The following is a 22,645-nucleotide window of genomic DNA, read 5'->3' as shown; positions in this document are numbered from 1 at the left end:
GCTCTGGCTTTTCAAACTGTGCTTTGCCTTTTGTGTGCCTCGTGTCTTCCTTGCTACCTGGACGTGCCGCACTGTGCCCCGGAGCTGCTGCAGATAGGCCTTCAGTGCTGTGGTGGCAGGTGTGTGGAGGGGAGTGCTCTGGCTGTGTGATCAGGTCTCAGTCTTCCAGGGAGCGCGTGTCCCTGGCCTGTGAACTTCACAGGTGCTTCTCGGGTCTTCTGCCCCTGAGGTGGGGCAGGAGCGTAGAGTTCACTGGAGTTGGGTGTCATTTCCCTTCCCCTAGGCTGATTGGACTCCGATAAAACTCCAGTAGGTTAGGCTCTGGTAAAGTAGTTTTCTTGAGGACAAATCTAACACTGCACAGTGTTACCACTTTTGCTTCAGCTGTCGAACATGCCTCAAGATGAGCAGGGAAGTCTGTCTGCTCACCTGTGTTTGAGCTCACCGTGCTCTTCCTTCCCGATGTCTCAAAGCTCCTTCTTCCGTCTCTCCTGTTTGGAGAGCTTCCCTTAGGCAGTCTGATGACAAACTGTCTTGTCTTTTTTTTTTTTTTTATGTAATTTTTATTTTATGTTGGAGTATAGTTGATTAACAGTGTTGTGTTATTGTCAGGTGTACAGCATAGTGATTCAGTTCTACGTATACGTGTATCTGTTCCTTTTAAAGTTCTTTTCCCATTTAGGTTATTACAGAAGATTGAGCAGAGTTCCCTATGCTATACAGTAGGTCCTTATTGTGTATCTGTTTTATATGTAGTAGTATGTATATGCTAATCCCAAACTCCCAGTTTATTCCCCCAGCCTTTCCCCTTTGGTAACCATAAGTTTGTTTTCTAAGTCAGTGAGTCTGTTTCTGTTTTGTAAGTAAGTTCATTTGTATCATTTTTTTTTTTTTAGATTCTACATATAAGCGATATCATATGATATTTGTTCTTCTTTGTCTGACTTACTTCACTTAGTGTGATGATCTCCAGGTCCACCCATGTTGCTACAAATGGCATGATTTCATCCCTTTTTATGGCTGAGCAGTATTCCATTGTATATACATACACCACATTCTTCTGTCAGTGGACACTTAGGTTGTTTCCGTGCGCTGGCTATTGTAAATAGTGCTGCAGTGAAGACTGGGGTGCATGTGTCTTTTTGAATTGTGGTTTTCTCGGGATATATGCCCAGTAGTGGGATCGCTGGGTCATATGGTAGTTCTATTTTTAGTTTTTTAAGGAACCTCCATACTGTTCTCCACAGTGGCTGTACCAATTTACATTCCCACCAACAGTGTTAGAGGCTTCCCTTTTCTCCACACCCTCTCCAGCATTTATTGTTTGTAGATTTTTTGAGGATGGTCATTTTGACCGGTGTGACATGATACCTCAATGTAGTTTTGATTTGCATTTCTCTAATAATTAACGATGTTGGGCATCTTTTCGTGTGTCTTTTGACCATCTGTATGTCTTCTTTGGAGAAATGTCTATTCAGATCTTCTGTCCATTTTTTGATTGGGTTGTTTGTTTTTTTGCTCTTGAGTTGCTGAGCTGTCTATATATTTTGGAGGTTAATCCCTTGTGGGTTGCTTCGTTTGCAAATATTTTCTCGCATTCTGAGGGTTGTCTTTTCATCTTGTTTACGGTTTCCGTTGCTGTGCAGAAGCTTTTCCTTCATCTTAGAATGCTCTGATTTCCCCATCATTTCTAAAGCATATTTTCACTGGATTTCAGATTTGGGCATGACAGTTCTCTTCTTGCAGCATTTGAAAAATGTTGTGCCAATTCCTTCTAGTCAGTTTCTGTGGTTTCTGTTAAGAAGTTTGCTGCCATTTGAATTGCTTTCCCGTGTATGTTCATTTCTCTGACACTGCTTTTGGTTTTGTTCCCTTTCTTCAGTTTTCATGAGCTTGGCTGCGCTGTGTCTCGTTGGTCTCTGGGTCTGTCCTCCTTGGGGCTTGCTCAGCTGCCTCAACCTCTGCAAATGGCTTCCAGCCGCCGCCCCTTCAGCTGTTCCTTTGGCCCCGCTTGGCTTTCTGCTCCTTCCAGGGCTCTGATTGTCGTTGCTGTCACAGCTTTTGTGACGGTCCCTCAGCTTCTCGAGTCTCTTCTTTTGTTCCCCTTTCTGCTCAGATTGGGCAGTCTCTGTTCTTGTGTTTCCCACTTCGCTGGCCCTTCCCTCTGCTCTCTGCTCTGCTGCTCAGGCAGCTCACTGAGGGCTTGTCCTAGTCGTCGTGGCTTCAGTTATGAAATTTCTATTTGGTTCTTCTTTACATTTTCTTTGGTTAGACTTTGTTTTTCTTTGATGAGATTTTCTGTTTTTTTCTTCATTTGTTTCAAAAATGTCTGTAATTTCTCATTTCGTCACAGCTCCTCTAGCGTGTTTGTCATGTTGGTGTTGGCAAGTACTGGTTTTCCTTTTTCATTCAGTTTGAGGTCCTTCTGGTGTGATTAGTGATTCTCTGTTGGAAACTGGACATCCCGGCACTGTCTCACGAGACTCCGGATGTTAGTAAACATTTTGTCTCGCCTGGCTGGCGCTGCTCTGCAGACGAGGGGCCTCCTCAGTCAAAGCCCTGGTTCCCCGCCAGCCGGTGTGGCCATGGGAGGCGGTGGGGGTGGGGCTGGGGGCGCCTCACGGCTCCCACGTGGCCTCCGCCGACGCTGCCGTTCCGCCTGGCGGGGGTGGGAGTCCCCGCCTTCCTGACGACCTTGCTGGCTTTGGGGGGCTGGGCCACGGGCTGTTCTGTGGTGTTTGGCTGGAGTGCAGTCTTGTCTGCACGTTTTTTGTCTCGCAGGTCTGCCCTTTGCCGCCCTGTGGCCAGAGATCAGCGCTTGGCGTTAGGGTGGGCATTCTCTATCCTTTGGTGGCCGCTTTTTCGGCTCCAGATCTGGGAAGTCTGAAGCCGTATTGGGTGTTTGGGGCCCCAGCCAGCCTGCTTTCTTCTGTTCGCCTTTCAGTCATCTGGTGTTTGTTTTCTGTACAATGTCCAGGGGGTTTAGTTGTCTTCAGAGCAGGAAGACTGGGGGAGGTAATACCTGCTCAGTCTTGTGGCCAGAAATCTTATTTTCTACTTTAAAAAGTTTGTTAACCTGGGGGGCGGGTCAAAGTTGTTTTTGACATGTTTTTTGCCTTATAGTAGAGAAGGCAACCTGTCCTATAAAATACGGGTGAAGTCCTGGGGCGAGCGACCCCTGTAGGCGGGTCCTGAGCCGCACTGAGCACAGGTGCGTGAGACATCACGTTCTTCAGCAGAGACTTTGGTTTCTCTTCTGTTTCCACTTAGAGGGAAGTAGTATCAACACACGTTTAGGAAAACAAAAAGCTTATTTTTAGACATAAGCAAAATTCCCTTAATCCTGTCTTCCTAATGCATTATTCTGAGTAGGATTTTGAAATATTTTCTTCTATTACCTTTTCACGCTGAGGCTTTAAAGCACAAATGTATTATCTCTTCCTAATGATATCAAAAGCTTATTGATGATATATGTGAATTAGGTGGCACTGCTTGTGCGACTCACCACATCAGTTGGCCTCTGACACTCATAAAATCTCAGTATATCTGCCTCTGATTTTATGTGCAGAAATTCTAGAGCTGATGCTTTTTATCCACATTGCAAGATCAGTGCTTATCTGGGTACAGATGGGTCAGAAATCCTCAGAAGATGGGGGAAGCCGTTACAAAAGTCAGTGATACGGGTTTATAACAAAGGGAATTTTAAGTTGTTTCTGAGTGTGGCTTCAGCACTCCCATCTGCAGCAGTTTGAATGCTTTTCCTGTGTTGGCTTCTTACCGTATTTGTGGAAAACCGTCAGAGCCTGTGTTGTTTTAGAGGGAGTTAATATGCCATCATTTCTGTTTTGCTCATTTTCTTGTTTGAGTTGATTCGCCCTGAGAATTGTCCATGATTCTAACCCAGCATTTTTTTCTTCTGAAATGGATAAAATGTATCGCAATCGTGGTGACATTTACCATCTGACTGGGCTGTGAAGCAGCGAGGCGCTAGATGATCGGTGTGAGCGGGCACTGGGGGATGCTGGGCTCTTCGGCAGTGGTGGAGGCGGGCAGCCCAGACCCCACAAGCCTCTCCTTGTTCCTTTGGCTGCTCTGTGCCAGAGCTCTCTCACGATCTGCTCTTAGATGTTTTGAAATGGAATCTTGTCATAGTGCTTCTCCTAATTTAATTCTTTGGAAATTACTGTTTCTCATTTCTTAGTTGTACCCATTTCTTTTAGAGGAATATGTAGTATAAATATTTTTTTAAAGTTGATTATAAAATTACTGCTTTCCAGTCTTGCATATTTCCAGCTCCATTTGATCTGTTTTTAGTTAGCAAAAGATTGGCTTATTTTTAGTTCATATATTGGATTGTAGTATTTGAAATACATATTTTCTGAACCTGAGTAAGTGTACTAAGACAGTACATGTTTTTAACAGCATTCGACTATGACGTCAACATTGAGGCGACTGGGTGAAGACATATTCAAAGGAGTAGTGACCAAGGGCCTTCAGGGTAATTCTTTCGAGCATTCTGGGGAGAGTAAACCAAAGACAGCTGCTTTCTTTAAGAGCTCCAGTTTACCACTGAGATTTTTATCAACTCTAATTGTTCTCAAAACAGTCACACAAGGTAAGCTTTCAGATGTGCTTGTGGTATAATCTCTTGTCAGTAACCAGAAGAGAATCCTCCGTAGTGGAGCAGTTCTTACACTATAGTTGAATACATTTTACATTTTCGGAATGAGCTTTTAAGTTGTTTTATACTTGTGACCCACTGTTAGAAACTACTTTAATTGCTGAATTTGAGAAAAATGAGTGGTGGGTTGGCTTTGTTGCCCCTCCCAGAGGCCCTTGTTGATGCTCTTAGATCACGTGCCCATAGCAACCTTTGCTGCCACTGCCCTTGCGTTTCCCGCGTGGTATTGAGATTGCTATTAATAGTTTACTGATTCCCACTAGAGCAGGGCCTGGCGGACTAGAGCCCATGGGCCAAATGTGGCCCACCACCTGTTTTGTCAATAAAGTTTTATTTGAACACAGTTATGTTCATTTGATTCCTGTTGTCTCTGTTTTTGCCATGTAACAACAGAGCTGAGTAGCTGGCAACAGAGACAGCCTGCCCTCCAGAGCCTATAAAGTTGTTACCTGGCCCTTCACAGAAAAGGTTTCTCAGCCCCCACACTCGTGTGTAAGCTTACCGCCTTGTTGCCCACTGTACACCCTGCACCCAGCCTGGTGCTTGATGTATACGAGAGAACGAGGAAATGAATGCATTAAAAATGTTTCCTTCAGGGACTTCCCTGGTAGTCCAGTGGTTAAGTCCCCGCGCTTCCACTGCAGGGGGCGCAGGTTCGGTCCCTGGTCGGGGAACTAAGGTCCTGCATGCCGCATAGCCAAAAAAAAAATGTTTCCATCAAAGTTGGCCGTTTTTAGTACAGTTTTGATATACAGCTATAAGTAGTTATCTTTTTTGGATTATTAAATATGAGAATTTGTGTTAAGCTGAGTGATACCAATGTAGTCAGACAATAAATAGACCATCTTTCTTCCTTCCCTGTTAAATTATATAACTCAGTCTGGTTGGTTGTTTTTTTAAGTGCGCAGTGGTGGTCAATTATTTTGACTACTTTCTCTGAAGTATATTCTCCTGATTATAAGGAATTTAAGGGAAAAACCAAACTGTGACTCTTATTTTCTTAACAGATAGGGTGGTAACTGCCTGGAAGGTTGTTTGTGAGAAGGGGTATTAGCCAAGCCAGAGTCCACCACATGTCAGCATACATGATAGCGTCATTTGATACAAAGTGGTATTCATTACCGATGGAACGAATGGAAAGGAGAAATAAGCAGGAAGGGATTCGGTGCCTCCTGTCCCCCTTCTGTGCAGCACAGTATTGGCCGTGCTGACCACCTGTGGTGACCTTAAACAAGTGGGAATGAACATTGGAAAGGAATAGAGAAAACTGGTAACTCATGGGTACTCTTGTGTAAGTCTGACAGTCAGAGAAACTGGCTGAGAGATCAGTGTGCTGTGGTCTGAATGTGTGTCCCCCTCAAAGTTCACCTGAGGAGACCCTAATCCCCAGGGAGGTGGTGTCAGGAGATGGGCCTTTGGGAGGCGCTCAGGTTGTGAGGGTGGTGCCCAGATGAACAAGACCCCACAGAGCTCCCTCGGGCCTCCACCACGCGAGGACACAGCAAGAAGACCGTGAAGGGGGAGGAGGGCCCTCGCCAGACGCCAAACCGACAGCACCTCGACCCCAGACTCCCAGAGCTGCGAGCAGGACCTTCTGTCCTTTCCTAGCCGTCCAGTCTCTGGCATTGTGTTACAGCAGCCCGAGTGGTCTAAGGCCTAATCTGGGTTTCAGAAAACGGGCTCCAGAGGAAATTCACAAAAGTCCATTGATTTTGACTACTGTCGTGACTAGAGCGTAACTACCGTGACCATCAGTAACAAGCAGCTGTAATGTGTGAAAAAAAGAGATCTTGTTCATGCAAGCAAAACAAAATAATGTAAAAAATGTGGATATTAATCTAACATGGGATCTGTAAAACCTCATCTGTTGTGAAATATAACAGGACATAAGTAAAGATTTGGTAAATAATGGGTGAATGAACAGGTTGATAAAGATTATCGCCGAAGTTAAAGGGCAGCAGTAAAGGACTTTCGTTCTTCTTACCCGGGAAGACCAAGAGTATTATTAGAATCTATAAGACACCCCAGGTGGCTGCATCTAATGGTACCAATTAAAATTCCAATATGGTTTGTGTAAGCTGAGAGAGTAGTAGAGAAGTTTATTTGAAAGAACATCTGCAGTGAGTGTGCTAATTTAAAGGAAACAAGTGACATAGCAGCCCTGGGGCGGAGGCTTTGCCTTCGCAGATTGTAAAACAACTGTGATGTGTAATAATAAAAATGAGTAATATTGATATAAAACCTTATAATAGGAAAATAGCCCCGAATTGTCACACAACTGGCACTTCGTGTGCACTTACTGAATTAATGAATTTGATTGCTTCCTGGTCCAAGTCAGTTTTTTAAGAACATGGAATCATAAGCCAGCCCCTGTGGAGCTGGTCCCCTGGTCCCCTGTCAGCCTTCACTTGTCAGGTGCCCCAGAGAGGTCCTGAGGACTGGAAGGGGGCCGTTGGGTCTCAGCCAGAAAGCCGAGGAAGAGCCAGGAGAGCAGGAGGGCACCTAGGAAGCGCCGTTAGGGGCGGTGGTGCAAGTGTGGGGAAAGGGGATTGAGGCACACGCTGTCTTGCCACGCACTGCAGCAAGTTCCGGGAAAAGTAAAAAAGTAAGCGTAAGAAAAGCTCTTAAATTAAACAGTAGACTTGGTGAGAGGACATCTCCTACTTATAAAATAGAAGTGTCTGTTACAATATCGGTAAATTTAGTAGAGACAATGGAGAATAGATGTGTTGGATGATACACATAATATTAAATGCTTAATAACCCAAAAATATGTGGGTCTGTAAGGTGATTTCCTGTTCCACTGACTGGACAGTGTGGGTAGATTGTTCCTGAGAATCGACGCAGGTAGTGATCGTTGGTGTGGATTTGACACTGTCATGTCAAGCCCTTTGTATGTTGTCTGAACATGGTTATCCCCATTTGAGTGGTTCTTAGGTCACAGAGCCTAGACCTTTGTGCCGGGGCCACACAGCAGTGTTTGACAGCGTGGTTCAGCTCAGCTCTGTTTCTGAAGCCCACCTCTTGGCCCTCCAGTGTGACTCCCCGAGACCATCAGAGGTAGTAATAGCAGACACCTACACAGTGCCTGCTGTCCTGGGCTAAGCGCCGCATACTGGCTGCTCCGACCCTTCCAGCAGGGTGGCGAGGGGGCAGCATTCTCTCACCCCCGTCCTGCAGGTGATACGTGGAGGCTAAGCCTGCGCCCTCCGTCACTGCTGTGCGGCTCTCTGACATTCACTGTGAGCTGCGACCTCAGACCCGTCACACAAAGCGAAGTGATCGGGGAATGTGCCACCGGAGGGGACATGTACAGCTTTGATTGCGCTGTAGTTTAGGATCACTTTTGAAGTGCATTCTGGTTTCAGGAGCCACCAAGATGTATGCTAACGTTTAATAAGACTTATTGTAAGGAAACAGTTCAAAAGGGAACGAAGTCCCAGGTTGCTGGTGTGCTGTCTGCGCTGGTGGAGAAAGTGGGTGGGTTCTCGTGCTGTTGCTGGTCTTTTTCTAGCCACACTCGGTGGTTTCAGGGTTCCTCCCCACAGGAACCTGAGGAGGGACGTGGGGTTGTCATTTTTACAGAAGAACAAACTGTAAGGGAGCCAGATCTTTCTCGAGGACAGAGAAATGTCATGCGTCATCAACAATGATACTGCATAGGTGTGGGACTCAGCGTGAAACATTTTAATACAACTCTCTGTGCATGCACACTTGATCTTTACACTTGATCCGTGTAAAGATACGAGCATTAGAAGAAGTGATAAGAATCTTGCGTGATGGGATTACCTGTCTTAGGGACGGCCTTCTCCTGTTGGGCTTGGTGTGCGCCCCAGGGCTTGTCCTGCAGCCCCGCCCTACGCGCTCCCGGCCCGCGGCCCGCGCAGGTTTGTGTGTCTGTGATTATGCTGCCACCCCTCAGCCTTAGAGGGGTGCGGGGTGTGACTGCCGTGCTCCGGGGCAGGAAGGCTTGGCCTGGGGGAGGCGGCAGCGTGACCGGCAGGTGAGAGCTCAGCTCTGCAGCCACAGGCTCAGCCCCGTCAGTGGTGTGCAGCGTGGGCCCCTCCCGTTTCTGGGTTTGCACCGCGGCGTTCTGGCGTCCAGCAGGCCCCTAAGCAGTACGCTAGCCACTCTCCTTGTGGCCGTCATTGCTGTTTGCTGTTATTAAACCGCTCAGGGTTGGTTTCCCCTGAGACAGAATCGATCTGTTGGATGCCGTTGGGTTTCTGTCGCTGCTCAAATGGACCACGTAAACACTTGGTTCTTTGGGCTCAGCTCTGCTGGGAGGCTGGGCTGGGCTCCTCCCCCATGCGGCCCCTCGCCTGCACCTGTCTACACCGCACCAGGGGCTGCTGGGCTGGAGGTCTCTGCCGCCTTCTGCGGTCACAGTCCCAGGTGGGCCCGGCCGCAGAGGCGGAGTCACTGCCGAGACTCGATCCGATCCGATCCTCGAGCCGGCCGTCGCCCACCGATGGCCTCTGATCAGGACTAAAAGGTGGTCTTGTTGAACGTCGGGACGTTTCTTAAACACTCAGTAGTACAGCATGTGTATAGAAAGAAACCAGGTTTGGCACAGTTGGTAACTAAACTTTTTTAGAATACTCTTTTAGAGGTTAAATTGGTTTTTAGGAAATCTTCATTATTCGGGAAATTAAAGTAAGGAGGTAACTTTTAATTTCCCCTCGAAAGATTAGACCACTTTAAAAAAATAACCAGGGCTTCTCTGGTGGCGCAGTGATTGGGAGTCCGCCTGCCGATGCAGGGGACACGGGTTCGTGCCCCGGTCTGGGAAGATCCCACATGCCATGGAGCAGCTGGGCCCGTGAGCCATGGCCACTGAGCCTGCGCGTCCGGAGCCTGTGCTCCGCAGCGGGAGAGGCCACAACAGTGAGAGGCCCGCGTACCGAAAAAAATAAAAATAAAATAACCAAACACCATCTTTGTATCCCCTCCAAATTAATAAAGGACTACTTTTTAAGTTTGCAAACCTGCTGTATCGTGCAGCCTTCGGCCTGTTTAATCTGAGGCAATGCCGAGTGAGAAGGGAGAGGACTTGGTGTCAGATGCAGCAGGGCAGCACCTATAGTGGTGCTTGTACCCGGGAGCGGCCGTCAGCGCTCTCCCGCCTCAGCAAGGCAGCTCCGGAGAGCAGCTGCAGCTTTGCCGACCTAGATACACGGTCGCTTTGCAGTGCTCTGGAAGCTCAGAAGTTAAGTGCAGTAGTGTGCCTTGGGCCAGATGCTACCAGAAGTAAAGATGAAGTGTGTTATAAATAGACACAGAGGCACAGATCTTAAGTTCTAAAAATTCTTTCACATGTGTTTTAATTTCACACAGGTTATTCCCAGCTTCTCATTCTTCCTTTTTTTTTTTTTCTTTTTCGGTACGTGGGCCTCTCACTGTTGTGGCCTCTTCCGTTGCAGGGCACAGGCTCCGGACATGCAGGCTCAGCAGCCATAGCTCACGGGCCCAGCCGCTCCGCGGCATGTGGGATCTTCCCAGACCGGGGCACGAACCCGTGTCCCCTGCATCGGCAGGCGGACTCTCAACCACTGCGCCACCAGGGAAGCCCCTCATTCTTCTTTCTTAATAAATTTATTTATTTATTTTTGGCTGTGTTGGGTCTTCGTTGCTGCGCACAGGCTTTCTCTAGCTGCGGTGAGCGGGGGCCGCTTTCGTTGCAGTGCGGTGGCTTCTCTTGTGGAGCACAGGCTCCAGGCGCGTGGGCTTCAGTAGTTGTGGCATGCAGGCTCAGTAGTTGTGGCTCGCGGGCTCTAGGGCGCAGGCTCAGTAGTTGTGGCGCACAGGCTTAGCTGCTCCGCGGCATGTGGGATCTTCCCGGACCAGGGCTCGAACCCGTGTCCCCTGCATTGGCAGGCGGATTCCTAACCACTGCGCCATCAGGGAAGTCCCAGCAGCTTCTCATTCTTAGTAATTAGGGCTCTAATTATTTCTTTAGTTTGCATAGCATGGACAGCAAAGAAGAGACAAAACCTGAGGCCAGAGGACAGGAATTTAGTGGTGATCCTGTCATATTTTCAGTGTGTTTCACAACACTTCTGAGCCTTCTTTAAACAGAACTTTCAGCAGAAAAATTAACTCACTAGTGCGTGAACAGCATGAACAGTTTCTGTTGCTTCGAATAGTGTGTTGAAAGAGTTTTAGAAAACTGGAATGTTCTTGCACATTTGAAAGCACGGTGTGAACTGTTGTAGCCATTGAAGTATCTTAACTCATCTGCGTTGATCCCGGTCACATCAGTGCTTCCCAGTCACCCGTGGAACATCTTGGAGAACGTTCCAGGGCTCCTGACCGCAGGTGCCGTCCCTGCGTCGGCTGTGGTCGGATCTCCAGCCATTCGTCACGGTGGAGGCATCGCAAGAGACTCCGGGCGGGTCAGTCTCCTGGGGCTCTTTGAGGGGCTCCTGTTTGGTCTGGGTCAGAGGGCAGAAACCCTGGTTTAAAACCCACTGAGCACGTTTGTATGAACTTGCATTTTGAAACAGGTGACCGTGTGGCAACAGTAATCTCAGGAGCGTTGTCAAGATCACGGTACTAATGCTGTTGAGATCTGTGGAAGCATGCGGTAGTTACAGGCAGATATGGGGACCAACATTACTCGTGGTGTTTACTGTTAAGCATCCATTGTTTTCTTTCTTGATGTAGAGAAGGAACGGTGTTTATTGTGACTTAAGCGTTACAGTAGGGAAATCTGAACGACTTTTGCCCTGTCATAATGTAATGTCCCTCCCCGTTGGCCTTCAGCCTGTCGCCTCTGGTCGTTCAGTTTTTCCTTTCCTCTTGGATCCATGGAAGTGGCGGGCGGTGTTCCCTTCCTGCCGTCCGCGTCTGTTACCAGCTGGACCACTGACGCAGCCGCTGTTTGACGCCCTGTCTTTCAGCCGACTACCTGGCGCAGGCGTTTGACTCTCTGTGTCTGGACTTGAAGGCGGATGAAGGGAAGAGCCTGTTCCTGGAGTACCAGGCTGTCCCGGTGGTGCTGAGCCACCTGAAGATTTCCAGCAAAGGGCTCCTGTCCTGCGTCGTCGACAGCCTGCTGCAGATGACAGTGGAATCCAGTGAGTGTTACATCTCTTCTGACAGTGTGACTCTGCGGGTCAGGCCCTGGTGCCTCTTATACCCTAAATGCTGTGTGGTAGCGTCTTTAGTCCCACCCCTGACCCTTCGTCCACATTTCCACGAAATCGGCGCAGTTTCCAGGGGGCCCCGGTTGTGTGGATTCGTTCTGCGGCGTCACTCCCATCCTCGCGCCTCTCTCTGCGCTCTGTGTCCCGTGTTGTCCCTGAGGCTGGGAGGGAGCGGGGCCCTCAGACACGTCCCCACCTGCAGGGGGGGTGGGGACCCAGTTCCCTCCGGCGGTCGTGCTGGGGTAGCGCGCTCTTCTGACTTGCGGGCGGTGGCCCCTCACCTAGCCCGGATACAGACGGGGGTGCCGAGCCCGGGTGCTCTGGTTCGCTTTGGCTGCCTTGTTGTTTGGGCCCCAGGTGAGCTCTCGACTTGTAAGAAGCAGCATTTAGCTTTGGTCATTCCTTTTCACGTGGAGCTGCTCCTTTTCCCTGTGTTGCATTTCTGATTATGCCTTTCAGGAGGCGGAGCCCACAGACGGGACCTGAGCCTGGGAGTGAGTGCGCGAGGCCGGGTGCCCGGTGGCCGGCCCCGGGCAGGGGGTTTGTAGGCAAGACACAGAAGCAAAGCGAAGCACCTGTGTATTTGTGTCTAATATAATGTTTGCCTTATTTGGCTGTTAGGATCGTTGTTCTTGAGTTCGGTTTCTCAGATTCTGGTTGGGTTCTGCTCTGTCTGGTGGGCTGTGACCTGGGGGGACTGGAGCCACCTAGTCTGGTGGCCGCCTTGTTTACTGACTGTCGTGACAGTATTTGGGGAAAGTGTACTGGGTTCCCGGCACTGGGTGGCAAGTTCAAGAAGACTGGTCCTCGGTGCGGAGGTGGAGAAGCGGTAGGAGCTCCGTCCGTCCTGGGCCCCTGCGGCCGCAGGGTCCCTTCTCTGCCCGGCCCCGCTGCTCCCCAGGCGTGAGGGCTGCCCTTAGCTGTGCAGGCAGAGTTCTTTGAAAGCTGCTGTGACGCTGTGCGTTGATTTACCTGAACATACGTATTGTGAGCACACTGTTACTTTTAGATTGAGGGCTTCTGGTTATCTGTTTTGGGCGTGAATGTAAATCGTACAATAACTGAGCAATGTGCTTTTAGAAAACTACTCGGTGGTTTCTTTTTTTTCTTCCTGTCAGTGGTAAAAGCTGTTACTTATCTGGGTTTAGCTGTGTAAGGACATGAGTCTTACTTTATTTTAAAGAATACTTTCCTTTTCTTGTCAGACGTAGTTTGAATAGAACATTTAAGTTTGTGTTTGTATTGTTAGTTTATTCTCTCGTGTGCCCCAGAAACCATCTTGTCCGAGGTGACACACCTGAATGGCAACAATGTGTTTGAGTACATTTTGCACACCTTGTTTTTTTCAAGTATAATTTACTTTTATTATAAAAGTAATAGAAATTTGGAAACTGGCAAAAAACCAAAAAGTCTTAGTATCCAAAAATATGTACATTTGCAAGCACACCCTGCTCTACTGTGCTTTTTCCAAGTACTTTTTTTTTTTTAAACATACTGAAGGTTTGTGGCGACGCTGCCTTGAGCAAGCTGGTTGGCACCATTTTTCCCCCAGCATTTGCTCACTTCCTGTCTCTGTGTCACATGTTGGTAATTCTCACAGTGTTTCACACTTTTTCATTATTATTATATTTGTTGTGGTGATCTGTGATCAGTGGTCTTTGATGTTACTCTTGTAATGGTTTGGGGGGGGCCATGAACTGCACCCTTAGAAGATGGTGAACTTAATAATGTGTGTGTTCTGACTGTTCTGCCGGCCGCTGCTCCCTGACACACAACAGTATTGAAGTTAGGCCAGCTAATACCCTACAGTGGCTCAAAGTGCTCAAGTGAAAGGAAGACTCACACGTCTCTCACTTTAAATCAAAAGCTAGAAATGATGACGCTTAGTGAGGAAGGCATGTCGGAAGCCAAGATAGGCCTAAAGGCAGGCTTCTTGCAACAAACACTTAGCCGAGCCGTGAGTGCAAAGGAAAAGCTCTTGAAGGAAATTAAAAGTGCTACTTCAGTGAACACAGGAATGATAAGAAAGCAAAATAGCCTTCTTGCTGATTGCAGAGAGTCTCGGTGTCTGGACAGAAGATGAAACCAGCCACAACGTTCCCTTAAGCCAGAGTCTAATCCAGAGCAAGACCCTGCCTCTCTTCAGTTCTTGAAGGCTGAGAGACGTGAGGAAGCTGCAGGAGAAAAGTCTGAAGCCGGCGAGGTCGGTTCATGAGGTTTCAGGAAAGAAGCTACCTCCGTAACATAAAAGAGCGAGAGGAAGCAGCAAGTGCTGGTGTAGAAGCTGCAGCGAGTTGTCCAGAAGATCCAGCTAAGAGAATTCACGAAGGTGATATGAAAAACTAGGGCTGAAGGCTTACCAATTTGAGGAAAGACATAGTTTTACAAATCTAAGAAGCTAAGCAAATGCCAAAGCTCAGTGAAGTTCAGGATAAACCCAGAGAGACAGACCCACACGGAGACACATGATGTTAAACTGTCAAAAGTCAAAGACAGAGAATCTTGAAGGCAGCAAGAGAAAGTGTGGTCTGCACACAATGGAATATTACTCAGCCTTAAAAAGGAAGGAAGTGCTGGCACCTGCCACACCTTGGATGAGCCTTGAGGACATTGTGCTCAGTGCAATAAGCCAGATACAGAAGGATAAATCCTGTATGATTCCACTCATGTGAGAGCCCTAGAATCATCAGATGTGTACAGACAGGAAGTAGGATGGTGGGGGCAGAGGCTGGAGGGGCGGCTGGTGTTTCACAGGGACAGAGTCAGCTGGGGAAGATGAAGAGCTCGGGGCGGGGGGGCGGGGGATGTTTGCCCAACGGCGTGAATGCGCTTCACACTAACAAAGACTACACTTTTATAAATGGTCAAAATGGTACATTTTATGTTACGCATGTTTCACCACAATTTGAAAATTAAATATAAATGAACTTCTAGTACTCAAAAAAAAAAAAAAAAAACCCCATTCAAGCAAGGCAGAACTGTAGAGAGCATTAAGTGTTTTTTCCAAAAAAATCCCCGGAAACCTTGTCATTTGGAAATACCCATCATCAGTGTTCGGTGGATGTAATTGCAGACACCGTCCTGTGCATGTGTCCTTGGAGGAGGGGGCCGGGTGGGTGGGTGGCAGGTGGAGATGCTGTAACACAGGGGGCTCATTACACACGTTATTTAGTGAGACGTGCTTAATCTAACGGGAAAAATGAAGCAGAGTTGAGTCAAAAATGTTCACAAGCTTCTTCTGTTAAGAAATAAGGTGAGGGCTTCCCTGGTGGTGCAGTGGTTGAGAGTCCGCCTGCCGATGCAGGGGACACGGGTTCGTGCCCCGGTCCGGGAAGATCCCACATGCCGCAGAGCGGCTGGGCCTGTGAGCCATGGCCGCTGAGCCTGCGCGTCCGGAGCCTGTGCTCCGCAATGGGAGAGGCCACAACAGTGAGAGGCCTGCGTACTGCAAAAAAAAAAAAAAAAGAAGGTGAAAAACATCAAGTCTGTCTATTTTTACCTTTTTTATTGTAAAATATATACAACATAAAATCTCTCATTTTAACCATTTTTAAGTGTGCCCTGTTGGTTGCACCGCTCGGTTTAGGCAGTGCTGACACCCAGCCGTGGAAGGTGGGCACTGGCACCACCGCTCTTTCCTTCTCCCCACCTCCACTTCCCGGCCGTTTAGTTTGTATCTTTCCTGTGACGGCAGAATCTGCACATTTGCTTCATGCTAGTTTCTTCTTCTTACTTTGCTTTATATTAGTTTTACATTTAATCACATTCAGCGCTCAGGATTAGTCCTTTGACTGCAACCTCTGCATTTCTGTTCTTAATTCTCAATGATCTCTTTTTTTTAATTAATTAATTTTATTTATTTATTTTTGGCTGCATTGGGTCTTTGTTGTTGCCCGCTGGCTTTCTCTAGTTGCGGCGAGCGGGGGCTACTCTTCGTTGCGGTGCGCGGGCTTCTCACTGCGGTGGCTTCTCTTGTTGTGGAGCATGGGCTCTAGGCACGCGGGCTCAGTAGTTGTGGCTCGTGGGCTCTAGAGCGCAGGCTCAGTAGTTGTGGCTCGCGGGCTCTAGAGCACAGGCTCGGTAGTTGTGGCACATGGGCTCAGTTTCTCCGCGGCAAGTGGGATCTTCCTGGACCAGGGCTCGAACCCGTGTCCCCTGCACTGGCAGGCGGATTCTTAGCCGCTGCGCCACCAGGGAAGTCCCTGAACTATCTCTTAATCTTGCTCCCTCGCCTGTTTGCACCCCCCAGTTTAGGAGGTGCTGTGGAGGCTGCTTCGTGTTGTGTTGGAAGTGCTGCCGGGGCGCCTACACTCAAGGAGGTCCCGTCTGAGTGCTCATGCTGGGTCGCACGTGGTGCTTCGCGGCTGTCTCGAGAGGCCAGAGGGCAGCCCGGCCTTCCCAGCAGTGGTGCCCTGCTGCTCTCCTGGGTGGTTGATAGCTGCTTCCTCCCTCAAGCCCACGGTGTAGCCCTTGGATGTTGCCTGGGTTGCTGTTGTGCTCGTTGGATCTGCAGGTCCAGTTCTGTGTCCACTTAGCATTTCACATATAACATAATATGTAATCTTTTTCTTTTATTAACTTTATATCGTTAGGAACACCAGTTGTCCTCATGGATCTTTTTTGGTGGTTTTCCATATCTTGGCTTCTTTCTGGTCCTTTCATTTTTGTTTTCATTCTCTGTGATGATCAGATTGTTATGATAGTAATCTAATTTTCAGCTCTGTCTTTTCGGTTTCTTGATGTTTTAATTTATTACTTCTTTAATGGTGGTGTTTTGATTCTCTCTCTCTTAAATCCTGTTTATCATCTTTTCTTTCTTATTTTATTGACTAGCCTTGTTATTAGGTTAACTGAGACCTCAGAACTCTTATGGAAAACTGTTCTGTTCTTTGTGTTTTCTTTTAGGTTTGACTCTGCCTTGTGTGTGCTATATCCCTTTCTGATTGGTTGGTTGACTGAGTGGTTGATTGATTGCTATAACATGCTCACCGAGTTGACGTGCTGTCTCTTTTTAAATCTATTTTATACATATTAGTGTATATATGTCAATCCCAATCTCCCAATTCATCCCCCCCCCGCCCCCCGCTTGGTGTCCGTACATTTGTTCTCTACCTCTGTCTCTATTTCTGCCTTGCAAACCGGTTCATCTGTCTCTGATGACTCTGGTTCCCTGTCCTCGTGGACGGGGTGGGCCTTCCTCACTCTGCCTACCATTTGTCCCGGTCCAGGTTTTCTCTCCCTTCCGTGCCACAGTTTGAAAGCCCTTTTCCCTAATGTATCCGTTCTTTCCTGTAGCCGGTGGCTCTGGTGGTGACGTGCTCTTTGCCAGATTCTCAGGGCTGTGTTCTCACTTCTCAGATTCTGCTAAACTATCTCGTTTGGGTTCATTTAACCTAGTTAGTGGGAGGCGTGGGTGTCCTGTTCCCATAGAGAAATTCTCTTGGCTTCAGCTGGTTCCCAGTACAGTTCGCTCTGGGACTTTGTTTTCAGTTGATTCCCTGTCAGAGGAGTGAAGAGGCGGCAGTGGCTCCTCTGCGGGTTTGTGGTGGGGGGGTTGGTGAGAATTCCCGAGGTTGTGTCCCCTCCCCCGTGTCTTGCGGAAGTGGGGCGTCGAGGTGGGCTCAGGCCCTGCTCTGGAACTCCATGCTTCTGTCCTGGGCTGCCTGCTGCCAGTTTTTTTTTTTTTTTTTTTTGTGGTACGCGGGCCTCTGAGTGTTGTGGCCTCTCCCGTTGCGGAGCACAGGCTCCGGACGCGCAGGCTCAGCGGCCGTGGCTCACGGGCCCAGCCGCTCCGCGGCATGTGGGATCTTCCCGGACCGGGGCACAAACCCGCGTCCCCTGCATCGGCAGGCGGACTCTCAACCACTGCGCCACCAGGGAAGCCCCTGCTGCCAGTTTTAAGGTCGTGACGAGGACTTCTCCCCTTCCTTTGTCTGTGTGTGGGTTTGGTTTTTGTAAATGAGGTTTTTTGTTTCATTTGTTTTACAATTTTTGATCCATATGACTAGGTGTTGGGGAGAGAAATTCTCTCAAGCACTTTTATCTTCCCATTTTAATCAGTGAAGACATCAGTGAAGTTTAGAAGAGGAGTCACCTGGCCTTTTGGGCCTTTGGTTCTTCTTTTCCTCTCTCGTACTGGCCACGTGTATTCAAATTGAAATTCTTCTAAGCTTAAAAAATATATAATTAATTTAAACACGGTAGTACTGAAGAAAATGTTGACTATAATGTTTCACCTTTATAGGTAAACCTAACCGAATGCATATATGAATCTTTGCGTTTCCTTTCTCTTGTTTGACGTCTGTCTCACAGGTCAGAAGAGAGATTGGAAGTCAGGCCAGTGAACCTCTTCTGCTTCTAAAAGACCTTTATAAGCTTTACTTTTAAAATATGCGGGTGTATTAAACTCTTTGCCTGGTCTTGGCCTTTTTCCATTACAGAGGTCATACAAGGAAGTTCACTTTTATTTGGAAGTGCTTACTTGTAAATATCTGTGTTTTATTCATGCCAGGACCTGATTTACACATAAAGTAAAGCAAAATAAAGGGAGATGCACTCTCTTACACTTTTGCAATTTACAAACAACTATCATAACTTGCTTAGGTGTTTTGCGGGCTCTTAAATGGAAAGCATTGATACTGTGGCCTGTGGCAGTGTTGAGAACCCCCCGAGGTGGCTCCGGCAGTGACTGGGGGCTGTCCCTCTCCCCGGACCTCACTCGTCAGCTGTGCAGTGGTCAGCCTTCCGGTTGAGAGTGACTTGCACCACGGGTCTCAGGATCTGAACCGAGGAAGGTGTACAATTGCTTAACGAAGCTGCTTGAACTCTGGGTGTATTTTTAATATATTTGCAGATTATGTGCACCATACTCGTAACCTAAAGTTCATTCTTCAGAAAGTGTCTGTGTGTCTGAGATCGAAACACATGTAGACACTTGGTGGGCTCCCGTGGGGAGGTGTGCATTTCCCCTCCAGCTTCTCACCGCGGGGTCCCGTGCAAAGGGCACAACCTTGATTCCATGCACCAGCTTTCACTTCCTGTTACCAGAACATTCCTCCGACTGTTATTTTGGGGTTTGCCAGTTTCACCACTTAATAGTTTATTTTCCTCAGTACACCATCAAAATACTGGCATAGAGTCTTTCCGGCTGTGCTTATGTGCTCAAAAAGAATGATGAGCGCAGACTTCTCTTATTCTTACGTCCTTTAGTCACTGATTTGTGCTGGAAATAAAGTTCTGTCTCCATTTTGGGAGCCCCTGAGTTTTACAGGGGAATTTAACTGTTTTAAAGGCCACAGTTTAATGTTATTGTATGATTTTTGTTTCTGTCCAGGCTTCCCTAATTACAAATGTAAGTGACTTACACCTTGGAAAGCATTTTTACACATTGTTTTGTTCAGTGGAGCTTTCAGTTTTCACAGTTACAGACTTTACAGGGACTCTTTCATACACCTTTGTCTACGTCTCTGTCAGAGTCAAAGGATATCACACTTCAGTCTCTCATACGAATCTGGCAAATTGCAGTTATCTCACTACACCAGCACTGAGCTGAATGTTGTTACTGCTTTTGTTCTGTTGTGAGTTGCTTGCTTGCACCCTTTGCTCATTTCTAACAATATTAGGTCCATCTTTTTCTTAGTGATTTATAGGAGCTCTTTTTATAGTAAAATATCAATTCTTCTGGCAAATATATTACGAGGAGATTTCGCCCCCAACTCGCGCCCCACCAAGTTTGGCATTTCCCTTTTGTTTTGTTTTTTAGAGCTTTCGCCTTTTAATTTGTTCTCATTTCTTTTACATAGACATTTAAAGTTTTTTACCTTATAAAATTTTTCAATCTTTTCTTTTATGAATCTTTCCCACTTTTGCTTTTATGCTTTAAAAAGTTTTTTCCTATTCAGCGATTATGTAAGTTGTCATTAGCACATAAATGAAATTCTTAAATTTAGGGTTTTTAAAGAATTACTACCCCAACAGAAGTTCTTACTGCTAAGTATTTAAACAGCCTCCTCTTACGGACTTTCTTCTAGATTCTGCTTAATGGAAGTTTGACACCAGGGGAAATGGTCTTACCTTCGGTTTGCATCGTTCAACAAGAGCCAGTAGTATTTTAATTCTTCAAATGATGGTACTTTCCCCATAGTTTAGGAGGGGAAAGAATGAACACCCAGTTCAGTGTTGGTGAGCCCATCCGCAGGCGCGCTGGCCCCTCACCGCGGACCTGCCTGTCTCGCAGGGTTCCTGCAGCCCTTCCTGCAGGTGTGCAGCTGCTCCCTCTTCTTCCGAACCTGCTCGGTGCTGCTCCGGGGCCCGAAGCTCGACCTCCACATCCTAGAGAAGCTCAGCATCATCCTACAGAAACTGTCCAAAATCAAGTAAGAATTTCGTGTTTCTCACATTTTTTGTTAGGACGTATCTTACTGTGGTCATTTAGATGTTTCCGAATCCTGTAGTGGCTCAACTGTGATGACTAAATCAAAGTTTCCAGTAAACGTGTAGAATATTAACACTGATCCAAGACCACACGCTTAGGGACAGAGCGAACCCTCGAACAGCTTCCTGCACACTGGTGTTCTGCGACGCAACAGGTGAAAATAAGGGAGAGAATAAAACAATCTATTTTGTAGATCCTTATTATTGACTGCAGTGAGTTTAGGGAAGAGAATGAATCAGGCAGAAAAGATTTTAAATGATGCTGGTAACAAACTCTTATGGGCATGCTACTGCCACTGGTTTGGTTTTATTGCAAGAATTGAGGGCTTTCTTTTCATATTTCTTCTTTCCCCAATGCACACATCGGTAAAACCAGTTTATAAATTATAAAAAAAGGACATAGGCTTTAAGCCGTGTTTTCCTGGAGTCTTGTATATCCAGTGTTTCCCTTGAGGCACCTCTGAGCACCTTCTGTCCGTTGCGTTTTTATGACAGTGCAGCGCTGGGCTGGTTCAGCTCCTCTGCCCGCCCCGCCCCCGTCCCCTCGCCTGTGACTTCCATGGCAGCGAACCTGGGTGTCTCGCCAGGCCTCAGCATGCAGGGATGGTGAATACAACGCATCCTGAAATTCCTTGCGGTTGTGTGACCGCAGGTCCGTCTCTTCTGTTTGGTGTCGCACACCGTACCGCACTGTAGGGAATTATTGTCAAATTGTAACCTCATACGCAACTCACCAACTTACGAGTTGAGCTCTGGTATCAGCTAAACTTGTCAGTTCGTTGTCTTCCTTTGCCTGCAGGCCGACGGGCTGTGATTGTCTCGATTTGTAATCAGTAAATTCTCGAGGAGGCCTGTTGCCAGTTTACCCTCTGTGGTGGCACAAGGCTGCAGTGGCGTCACTTAGGTTTAATTCCTTCTCAGCTCTTAATCCCTGGGCTTTGTTGAAGTAGTGCCCAGTGCAGCTGTGTCCTTGGGCCAGAGTGCTTTACGGCTGGCAATGTGTTTTGTAGTCCGTGTTCATTTCAGACGTAGATGAAGAACTAGAACGAAGCTTGAATGAGGAGTTGGGAGAAGCTGACGCCCAAGCAAGTCTCAGGGTAAATCTGTAAACCCTTCTGTATCGGGTGGTGGTCACTTGGGTTACTGGAGAGGCAAACAGATGGATGTACACAAGGAAATGGGAAATACGCTACCAGGTGTCATTCTCACTGATTGAAAGTGAAGTTACTGATTGGTTACTATGCAGAGGATGGTTGCAAAGGTATTTTGGAGCCAAGTCAAGAGGCCAGGTAATATTCTGCTGCGTTAGAAAGCCCAGCTTACTTAAAATAAGGTGGTCAAGTATTTCACTCTTTCCGGCTGTGAGGGAAAAGTCCGCTCCAGTAGTGAATAGGGTGCATGTTTCAGGATGATAAAATATTCTCTTTTCTCCTTGAATACCTTTCCACTTTAGGCCTATTTCATACAAGCTATTTTGTTTGTCTTAGCATGTTAATCCTTTAGTTATCCATTTCCCCACACTTACACATAACGTATCTCTCACTGTTCCTAAGTGTGTAATTAAATTAATGTGCTCATTCTCTTACAGGAGTAATAAGAAGCTCTTTGAACTCTCTACAGTTCATCTGATGCTTCAAGAAATACAAAGGACGACACATCCAGAGCATGCATTTCTCTGTATTAACCTGAATTCAACTCTGTTCAATTTGGGTTTAACAAAATGCAGCTCCCTGGCCTCCAGTACAAACCCTTAGGCTGGCTCATTATTATTTATAGGTATTACCTATGTGTTGCTACTTGTAAGACTGTAAAAATCACCAAAGTAACGACCAAGTAAGTTATGAGTAGCATCATTTATCATGAAAAATGGAAAAATTCTTTTAACCTTTAAAATGGAACCTGTAGAAGCTGTGGAATGTGGATTTTTTCCATTCGGCTAAGGTGGTACTAATGTACACGATGGAATTTTCAGGGTTAAGAGCCTGGAGTTATGTTTTGTAAAAATGTTTTAGGAAAATCCTTTGGAATAAATTGGCGTTCATGTGGGAACAAGGTTAGAGCGTGTCATCGTTCTGTTTTCTTAATATGTTAAAAGTCCCCCTTCTAGAAGCGTATGTACACACACTTTAGCTGCCATAGTTCCCGCACCCAGAGAGCTCTCTTGCCATCAAAGGTGAGTGACGTAGCCAGAGGTCTGGGTAGAGCTCGGGGCGTAGGACAGAAAACTGACACACAAAGGAAATCATCCTGAAGACTCACAGAGATTGTCCTCTACCAGCATTTAGTCTCATTTTCAGAATCTGGAAGAAAGTCTCAGGAAACTTGGGCCCCTTCAAAAGAATGTGAGAGACTGTGCTGTTTGTGAAGCAGAAACAGAAATCCA

The 22,645-nt window shown here is 47.1% G+C and overlaps 1 protein-coding gene across 12 annotated transcripts in view; it reads left to right on the top strand.

The window, feature by feature from the left end:
- CCDC138 (coiled-coil domain containing 138) overlaps nucleotides 1-22,316 on the top strand; it is a gene marked incomplete at its 5' end in the record, with an annotated part of 48,819 nt that extends 26,503 nt beyond the window's left edge. For 7 of the 12 annotated variants that reach the window (XM_079941494.1, XM_079941493.1, XM_079941492.1 and 4 more), the window contains 4 exons: nucleotides 4,423-4,615; nucleotides 11,584-11,760; nucleotides 20,066-20,204; nucleotides 21,851-22,316. In XM_079941494.1, coding sequence (XP_079797620.1) covers nucleotides 4,423-4,615; nucleotides 11,584-11,760; nucleotides 20,066-20,204; nucleotides 21,851-22,016 — 675 coding nt within the window. In that variant the 3' untranslated portion in view covers nucleotides 22,017-22,316. Of the gene's footprint in view, nucleotides 1-4,422; nucleotides 4,616-11,583; nucleotides 11,761-12,288; nucleotides 12,461-19,859; nucleotides 19,958-20,065; nucleotides 20,205-21,272 lie in introns of those variants that run through there. The other 5 variants (XR_013831161.1, XR_013831162.1, XM_079941497.1 and 2 more) reach the window with 5 other exon arrangements.
- Nucleotides 22,317-22,645: the final 329 nt, after the last annotated feature.

The sequence above is a fragment of the Stenella coeruleoalba genome, assembly GCF_951394435.1.
Source record: "Stenella coeruleoalba genome assembly, chromosome: 13".
Classification (NCBI taxonomy): Eukaryota; Metazoa; Chordata; class Mammalia; order Artiodactyla; family Delphinidae; genus Stenella; species Stenella coeruleoalba.
Note: the sequence above shows the minus strand (reverse complement) of the source record. Positions and strands in the feature narration are given on the sequence as shown.